Below are 9,363 nucleotides of genomic sequence, written 5' to 3'. Positions count from 1 at the left end.
ATGGATGGATGGATGGATGGATGGATGGATGGATGGATGGATGGATGGATGGATGGATGGATGGATGGATGGACATTGACTCAATGAAAAAACTAATATCAAATTATACACAATTTAATACTGCGTGGAAAATACTGATGTTAATAGTATAATGTTTAACTGTGTGTATGTAGATGACTCTGACGGCGCAGGTCAAAGGCCACGTTCACGGTCAGTCCAAGGTTCCCCTCAGCTCAGTCCATTGCGATCACTTGGAACAGAATACGATGTGGAGAGACAGGGATCTTCTCCAGGAAACAATCACAAGGGCCATAGCAGGTAGGTAGAAAAATATTGATCACAGTTTGTTTTCTGTTTTTGTTTAAATTAGGTTTAACTATGCTGGGGAAGATGAACAATGTTCCAGGAGATAGTAACTGGAATGTAGTTTTTGTAGCTGAATGCAATTCATCTTTCATCATAAGTACTTTCCTTAGGAAAGGTTTGGTTATTTTTGCTTTTTTTTAGGAAAAGAAACAACTCAAAAACAGCCATCTCATTTGTTGGTAGAACACAGAAGCATTTCTCCCAATACAAAGTGACCTAACCAAATTAACCGAACTCCACAGATGCATGAATCAGCATAGGAGAGCAGCTCGTCACACTGTTTTAAAGACCACAGCGTTAATATATTGGACAAAGAAAATAGATGGTTTGAGAAGGAATTCAAGGAAGACATTTATGTCAAACACAAACCAATTTTAAAAAGAGAAGGCTTCAGATTTTATTTTTTATAAACATACAATTCCAATTGTCAGTTTCTTTCATTGGACCAAACAGCTTTCAGTGATCCAGACCAACAAGGGCTCTAACAATGCCTTATTTTTTGGGGAGTCCAGTCTGCATGGGAACTGATATTATATACCGGTACTTATATTAAGTGGGGAGTGGAAAATTTGTGGTTTGGGCATAGAGCTTGGATTCCTGAGGTTGTGAGTCTGAAACCCACTCCCACAAAGGGCCACTCTGAGTCTCTGAGCAAGACCCTTAGTCCCTGATTACATTATATATACAGACATTGCCAAACACCAAAAATGCTTGGAACTTCACCCTAGCTATGACAAAACCTAAAAGACAAAACATTTTTTTTTAGGTTTAAGTAGTTTCACAAGTTATTACTTGAATAGATGCTGACTGTTTCTTCTGGCAGATGTTTGAAGGTTTGTTGCATCTTGTTTGCAGCCTCATTCTTTTTCCCACCTCATATCCTTCTTTTTTTTTTTTTAACACTGTACCTTTTCAGATTAGGCTTTGATGGCCTAGAGGTTCCCCATTCCTACCAGAATCAAAGAGAGGTCTCATCCACCAACAGCAGCCCCTATAAAACACTTCCTAGGCCTCCCAGAGATCCACGCAGCATGCCTCCCACCCCAGTTATGACCCGTAACGCCTACAGCAGCAGCCAGCTCAGGTCTGGTCTTTGATGCTGTGCATGTAACATTCCTTCCAGTCATAATTTCTCTAACTTGTATCCCCTCTTCTTTCCTAACTCTTCTCATAACATTTTCCGCCTAAATCATTAAATATCTTCCTATTTTAGGAATCATATTAAAGTTGGTAATCTTTCTCCAGGTCAGAAGGGTCTCCTCATTGCTTCAGACATCGCAGTGGAAGTCTGGAGTCTCAGCCTCGGCTGCGAAATGCCACAGACCCTGAGAAGCCTGTCTTTATCCTGTCACCATCCCATCGCAGTAACAGCACAGAGGTGTTAGAGGATTGCTCCTCCTACACTAGCCAGTCCAGCCTGGACTACTGTGGTGCAGCTAACTCCCACTACAGTACTCTGGACTCCCGTACCTTAACGATGCATCGTCTTCATAGAAAAGTGGAAGTGTATGGTAACACTGGAAGCATGCCCAACTTGGTCCAGCACCATTCTGGCTGCAATTATCAATGTGAGACCTCACCACACTATGCACCTAGTGCCTACTATGTTGCCAATTACGCCTGTCAGGACATTGAGCCGTATGCTAATGGGGCATATGTATATGAGAATGAAGTTGAAGGCCATTACAACGTAAACCCGTCCTACCAGATGAATGGCTACCATGGACATGACAGGTTCAGGCATTACAGTAGTGATGGGGCAGATAGTCTTTCACAGAATCCTTATGCAACGGTGAGGCCGCCAAGGAACAGAGAGGGCCCCAGAAATGAGCTCCTGGCTAAAAACATGCATAAGGCCTTGGTGGCTGAGCATCTGAGAGGCTGGTACCACCGGAGCAAAGGCCACCGTGAGGGTGGGAGAGGGTTGATGGCTGGATATGACTTTGACAGCGGCTCGCAGCTCAGCCTGGGCTACCAAACAATGCCAGCAGCCTTTAGCCACTCAAGTAGAGCTACTTCTTTCTCCTCAGGTAAATGGTTTTATTTTTTTCATATTTCAAAAATTTTTGTTGTTGTGACCAAGTGGTGGGCCTAAAGCACTAAATCAGATTCACCTGTCAGAAGCAAGCTATAGTGACAAGCTTGTAGAAGAGTATCCACAATGTTTAACCTAAATGATTCAGTTTATAGAGTGTATTTATCACATTCTAACAAAATGTACCATATGTTAACTTCTAAAAATTAAGAATTTTTAAAACCCTAAACCAAAACGCATCTTTTATACCATGAAATGTCCATATATTGGTATCCATACAATTATCTCTAGAAAAGAAAAACAATTCTTCTACAGTCAAGCTCCAAAAGTTAATTCTGAATTATTCATTAAACAAAATATATATCCTGAAAATTGTTCTAAGAATATGCTCCTTATTATGTACTTTTACCTTGTTATTAGTTTCTGTTATTGGAGTGAAGAAAGCTTGGTCATTCTCACTTTTTGAGAGCTGTCCTTCATAGATTGCTTTAAATCACCCTACAGCTTCTGAAGGTGGGGTTTAATTAGATTTGACTTTGCCCATGACTTTCCATTTATTCTCAGCCAGTCCTTAGTGAATACACAAGCATGCATTGAGTCATTGTGATGTTGCAGAATCCAGTTCTACGATAAACATTCAGCTTTAATTTTTGACGGATGGACTCACATTTTGTTCAAGCATCCTGCAGCTGTGTTTTTAGTAGGTTCTTCAAGGCATTTTACTGATCAACAAAACCTAGTCAAGGTTTTTGAAGATTGCATTAGCAATTTGGAGTTTGCTTTGAACCCTCAAAATTATAGGGGAGGATTTTTGCGAATTTTTGAAAAGGCTTGCCCCCTCTCCAATTTAAAGAAAAAATATACATGCACATCCCGAGAGGAAATAAATAGTAAACACACAACAAGAGCATGCACAAGTTCATTTCTCCTCATGCATGCTCTGTTTAAAAGTTGCAGTTTGCATCGCTCATACAAGCTTACTTTCCAGAATAAGATTGGATAGTTTTCCACTAAGTTAGACTCACTACCGGTGAGTGAAAATGGGGACGAGCACGTAGGACGGCCTTACATAAACATATCACCAGAATGATTGACAATTAGAAGGACCGGTTATTTTGATGATCCACCTTCTTTAAAAATGCTGAGTAATAATATGAAGTATATTTTTTAAATCAAAATTCTCTTTAGTTGTTTAAATAGGACAAATTCTCAACAAGTCTTGTATTTGTGCACTTTATGAAACCCCATTTTGTATAAAGAGATACAGTCCATTCAGTTCAGTGTTTTAGAAGTCAATTAAACACATTCCAGTTCAATTTGAGTTATTAAACAATGGTACATCTAGAAATATATCTTTTACTTCAGATGGATAAAATGTTTTCTATATAATTAACAAAAAAAAAAAAAAAAAAAAAACACAACTCCAGGATTTTTATTCTCTACATCAGACATCCCCAAAGTCGGTCCTCGAGGGCCGCTGTCCTGCAGGTTTTAGAGGTTTCCCTGCTCCAGCACAGCTTATTTACATTGATAGTAGATTAAAAGGCTTTTGCTGAACAGCAATAATCAGAATCACCTGTGCTAAAGCAGAGAAACCTCTAAAACCTGCAGGACAGCGGCCCTGGAGGACCGACTTTGGGGATCCCTGTTTTAGAGGTTTTCCTGCTCCAGCACAGCTCATTTACATTGATAGTTGATTAACAGGCTTTTGCTGAACTGCAATCATTGGAATCAGCTGTGCTAAAGCCGGGAAACCTCTAAAACCTGCAGGACAGCGGCCCTCGAGGACTGACTTTGGGGATGCCTGCTCTACATTAAAGGAAAGCATAGCTAAACATACAAATTCTGGCATGGTTGTTAAATCTAATTAATAAAAAATGTTCTTTATGTGTAGAGGAGAGAGAGAAGACAAAAATAAACCCAAAGTTATTTTTAGCAATTGCCCACCTGGTACCCCCCTCCAGGACAGTGTCACAGTCAAACCTTGTCTAGAAGTAGAAAGGGTGTTTTCCACCCTGTCTGGTTCAGAGGAGGAGCTTTAAAGACTCTAGGAATCACTAGTAGACAAGCATGCAACTTTAAATGTGTTAAAATATTTTAATTCAATATCTTTCACATAACAATTGTCTTTATATAGATTTGTGGACACCTTACACCTACTGTATAATGTTACACGTTGTGATTAAATTTAAATGTTCCCACTCAGCCTTTAGTAGGTCTGCGAATAAGATAAACAATCAAACCTTGAATATGGAGTCTAATTAGTTACTACTGGATTGTTATATTTACAGAGTAGTTAGAAATATGAATAAAAGGTAAATTTCAGTCTGAGTTGTGCTCCAAAAAAACTGCAACATCTGCTGTGTCAAGCTGCGGCTTCATCTGAGTGTTTGTGTTTTATAATTGTTGTTTAGTGTCCTCAGCAGAGAGTGCAGGAAACTGGCGCAACCAGCTGGCCGTCGGCCTGACAGAGTTTGATACACCTGACGTATCCCAATACTCTCCTGCTGGAGCTCAAGCATCTTTGTACAACCGCAGTCCCACACACAGCAGGTGAGCACCGTATTTTAGTGTAGCTCTGAGCACTAATCACTTAGTCAATGTCTGATTATCATTGTTTAGCCCAGGTTATTTTTGAATTGTGTTCTGCTGGTTTAATAATCAGATCTGCAGATAAGTTGTTCCTTATAGGTTTTGTTATCTGTTTCTCTTCCTGCCTTCTTTTCCTCCCTGGCTTATGATTAATTCTCGAATGTGAAGATTTTCCTCTGAGAACAAGGAGTCTGAAACAAAGACTAAAAAATCTGAGTCAGTAGATGTGGTTGATGCTGAGGCCACTAGTACAGAAGAACCATCAGACAACCAAACTAGCACTTAAGGGTGAGACGGTTTATGTCATGTTGGTCATCACCATTCTGACATAATTTCACCATTCATGTGTCTTGCCCTTTAGTGAAATTAGACTCCATTTTCACATCATGGTTTGCTGTATTTGTTTTACCATCAAGCCCTTGAGTTTTACTTTTCCAATAAAATGTTTATTTCTTTATTAAGCTATTTATTAATTAGATATATACGGAGGGAAAAAAAAACAAGATACAGTAATAAGAAATTAGATTTAATGCACTATTGCTACCTCAATTGCTCTGCAACTGAATACATCTCTAAACATTCGTTTCACTGTTTCGAACTAATAATATTTAGTTTTAGAGATTTTTCTCCTCCTGACATGAACTAGATTGTATTTTTAGTCCAGGTCCTCAATACATAGCAGGAAACAAGTTTTTTTTTTATTTTAAGATGGTCCAAATGCCAAAGTAGCACTAAAATATATTTTCAGTTTTTTTTTTTTTTTTTTTACTGTAAGCTCAATTTTAATAGTAAAATAGCCATTTATTTAAACTAAGATATGAAGGCCTAATGCACTTGCCAAGTTTACTTTTAACTACACACTTATGTCTGGAACTATTTTTTTCTTAAATATAATAAAGTATATTTGCGTTTAGTAGATGTTTATTTAATAGTGTAGCACCCATAACTATATGTTTGTTTTAGGCTCATAATGATAATAATAAGTAACCTTGAAGTTCTATGCTGAGAGATGATAAGCATCACATATCAGACCTAACATGTGAAATATGACAAAATTTTATAATGCTGGCACTGCACAAAACTTAAAACATGTATTTTTAGGTTTTGATAGAATAGAGAGGGATTTATTTTGCCTGCGTTGTTTATAGTTACCCTGGTCGCTAGCCACATCATAAATGATCTGGTTTTGTTTGGACTTGCAGGTAAATTGTTCCTAACCTGGGTGTGACACCCTTCTCAGAGTCATAGGATAAAATAGCAATTTCAATTTAGCAGTTGACAACCTTCAGACAGAACAAAATTATTTTATTTTTTATACCATAATGCGATAATGTTACATATTTCCTTTAAACTGAATGTAGTGTAAAGCGCTTTGGTCAAGTCTCCTGATTTGAAAAGGTGCTATTTAAGTGCAGGCCACTTACCATTTACCATAAACATATATTTTGGTGAATTTTATTTCCACATCCATCTCATTTTTTCTCCAAAATGCCTTCTAGATATTTCTTATCTTAAAACATTGGAACAACAGTAGTTCTGACTTTTTCTTTTTTTCTTGCTTGTTCAGATTTCATCTTGATGGGAGCTACATGGGAATCCACTGAAGAGGACCAAAATGAACCAATGGACACAAACAAGCCACAGCCAGCAGCACATGGAGGGAAAGGAGCTTAAGACAGAACTTGTTGTTGTTGCCAGTGCAGTCTATGAAAATAGCAACATTTCTTAACATTTTGCGCAGAAAGGTGCACAGGGACCTCAAGCTAAAGACAGCTATGAACACCGTGATGACATTCTTGAATGGCTTCCCCATGTGCCTTGGATTGGATGAACTGAACAGGCAGATGAGGATGTGTCAAGATGTTGCACAATTAAACCGGATTCAAACCTAAATGTGTATTAACGACAAAACAGTCCCCCATATTTTAAAAGGAACTAGCTACTGCCTTATACAAAACAGTAGTTTATAGAAGGAAAGCAATCATCCTCTCCATCTCATGATCAAAATAACTAATATGTTCACATTTGTGACCTGAAAACAGCTGATTTTATCCTAGGATTAGAATTTTTTACATGTTGAATTAGAATGTATAATTTTATTATGTTCATATATCCATCTGTCATGTTGGTGCAGTTTCTGTTTAAAAAGCAACCAAAATTCATTTTGGTAAAAAAAAAAAAAAAAAAAAACTGCCATGAAAAACATTTTCTCATCTTCATTTTCCCCCGGTTTTGTACAGTGAGTGTGTAGTTTTCTCTTGTTAGAAATTGTCATAAAAATATTTTTCATTTGGAGGTGAATAAATAAATGTGTGATACATAGATGGGTGTTGCCAGTTTTTTAAAGACAAGAGGAACTGGTATTGAACAGGTTTGGTTAATTGTCAATGAGTCATTAAGTCCTTGAGAAATAGTTGAAGATTTTGGAACAGTTTCTATTTTCCAAGAAAATTATGGTAATAAAGATATAATTTTAGACTTAGTCATTGCACAAAAAACACAAGGTGAATCTTGACAACGAAATGTCGCTTTAGACGGCTTTATTAATCCCATGGGGGGAATTCGTTTGAGCAGTACAGGAGACAAACAAACAAAAATAAAAATCTAATAACATAAAAAATAAGATGATTAAAAAAAGAAATGTGACAGGGAGCTTAAGAACAACATTAAAAATGATAAAAAACAAAACAAAGAGATGGTAAAAAGATAACACAGTTATCTGTTTTAGAAGAATTACAAAAAAAAAAAAACAAACCTGCCACCCTACATAGAATTTAAAAGTTGAATGACTGTTATTATTTAAAAAAATTACATAGCGGTTTATTTTACAGGGAGGCATTACATAGCGGGGTCCTGAAGGCAAAAAAGAGAATGAATTTTTGAGAACGTGTTCTGCTGAAAAGAGGACCACTTTAGCTTATTTTAGAAAAAAAATCATAATGGACAAAGGCATAAAACATGAACATATCCTTCAAATTTCAATGATTTTTGGACAATGATATGCTTCTTTTGTTTTTTATTTTAAGTTTAAATCAATGTAATGAAACAACGTCAATTAGTATTGCACTCTTCAATCATCAGAAAATTCATGCTGAAAAAAGTAACCCTCAACATCTCTGTCACAACTCTGACTGTTAGCTAACAAAAGAGAATCATGCAGCAAAGCCAGTATTTCATTGTGTGGGAGCAAAATTGGCTGCTTCTGTACCAGCACAACGGACTGGATTATAAAATCAACAGGTTTCTGAGAAGCTGGTCAAAAACAAAAGCACACCACTGTCTTAGTAGTTGGTCAATGTTGCCTTCACACTTGCAGTTAACCATCGTATCATCCAAGGAGGGAACATAAGAAGCGAAAGGGCATATCAGGAGCGGCATCTAATGCTCTAAGGCTAGACTGGAAAGCTGGTCTGTCAACGGGCCTCCATCTCAATGCACACCACATTAATTAATCTACCACACACCATCAGATCTGGCATCTGCTGAAAACACGACAGAGAGTGTTATCACATGGAGTAAAAAAACCTACATTTTTAGGCATACTTGCCTGGCTGCGTCCCCGCCAGAGTTCCTACAACTTTGTGTCCTGGTTTTGGTTCTGTTTAACTTTTCTTTTTGCGTTTTCATTGGTTTCATTTCTATTTTGTGTTATTCACTGACGTTTTCTGGTTTTCTCTATTATGTTATTTTTGGATTTTTGCCTCACTTGCCACCTTTTGGATTATTAAATCTGCAAGAAACCACTTTAACTTCCTTCTCTGCATTTGCGTCCTCTAGAAACCTCTACAAAACCTGACACTTTGCTATTGTTGACTTATCTCTAACTTGAAAGGGCTACCATTATACTCTTTCTCACTGCCCTGCCTCTATAATAATATTTAGGTCTTCATTTAGCCAGGACAGTCCTATTGAGATACAGCATATCTTCATTTGAGGAGCTGTGGTCAAGATGACAGCATAGACAAAATCTGAAACGGCTTAAAGAATGAACATAACCCAAAAGTAAAAAAAATTATATATTTTAAAGACAGTTTAATTTTTTGAAAGGGCCATCACAAGTCAAACACTAGTTAAAACACTTAAATATTTTTTTCAGTGTCATTTAAAATAATTAGAAGAAAGTGTCTTAAAGCAATGCAGTGTAACTTTAAGCCTATAAGAACGTTAAACCTGTAACTTTTAGGGCTGGTTACGTATTAGGTCAAGCTTCTGTTCCTTGCTCATTTCTTCACCTTTCGAGGGTTTTACCATAACAACACAATTCAGGGTAGGAGAGGAACTCTGGACTGCTGTGCTGAATTTGGACATCCTTTAGTCTTTATGAACATAATTACTGGTCTCAAACGCACGTGGTAAGTTTTCATGTGTCA

General features: G+C 37.3%; 1 protein-coding gene across 3 annotated transcripts in view; it reads left to right on the top strand.

The window, feature by feature from the left end:
- frmd4b (FERM domain containing 4B) overlaps nt 1-7,285 on the top strand; it is a 35,176-nt gene extending 27,891 nt beyond the window's left edge. Inside the window, exons 18-23 of one of the 3 annotated variants that reach the window (XM_015373541.1) lie at nt 174-318; nt 1,283-1,450; nt 1,612-2,396; nt 4,816-4,954; nt 5,162-5,281; nt 6,561-7,285. In XM_015373541.1, the coding sequence (XP_015229027.1) occupies nt 174-318; nt 1,283-1,450; nt 1,612-2,396; nt 4,816-4,954; nt 5,162-5,279 (1,355 nt within the window). In that variant the 3' untranslated portion in view covers nt 5,280-5,281; nt 6,561-7,285. The remainder of the gene's footprint in view (nt 1-173; nt 319-1,282; nt 1,451-1,611; nt 2,397-4,815; nt 4,955-5,161; nt 5,282-6,560) is intronic. The other 2 variants (XM_015373540.1, XM_015373542.1) reach the window with 2 other exon arrangements.
- The last annotated feature ends 2,078 nt before the right edge of the window (nt 7,286-9,363 follow it).

Source organism: Cyprinodon variegatus, unplaced genomic scaffold (assembly GCF_000732505.1).
Source record: "Cyprinodon variegatus isolate N-32 unplaced genomic scaffold, C_variegatus-1.0 Scaffold87, whole genome shotgun sequence".
NCBI lineage: Eukaryota > Metazoa > Chordata > Actinopteri > Cyprinodontiformes > Cyprinodontidae > Cyprinodon > Cyprinodon variegatus.
Note: the sequence above shows the minus strand (reverse complement) of the source record. Positions and strands in the feature narration are given on the sequence as shown.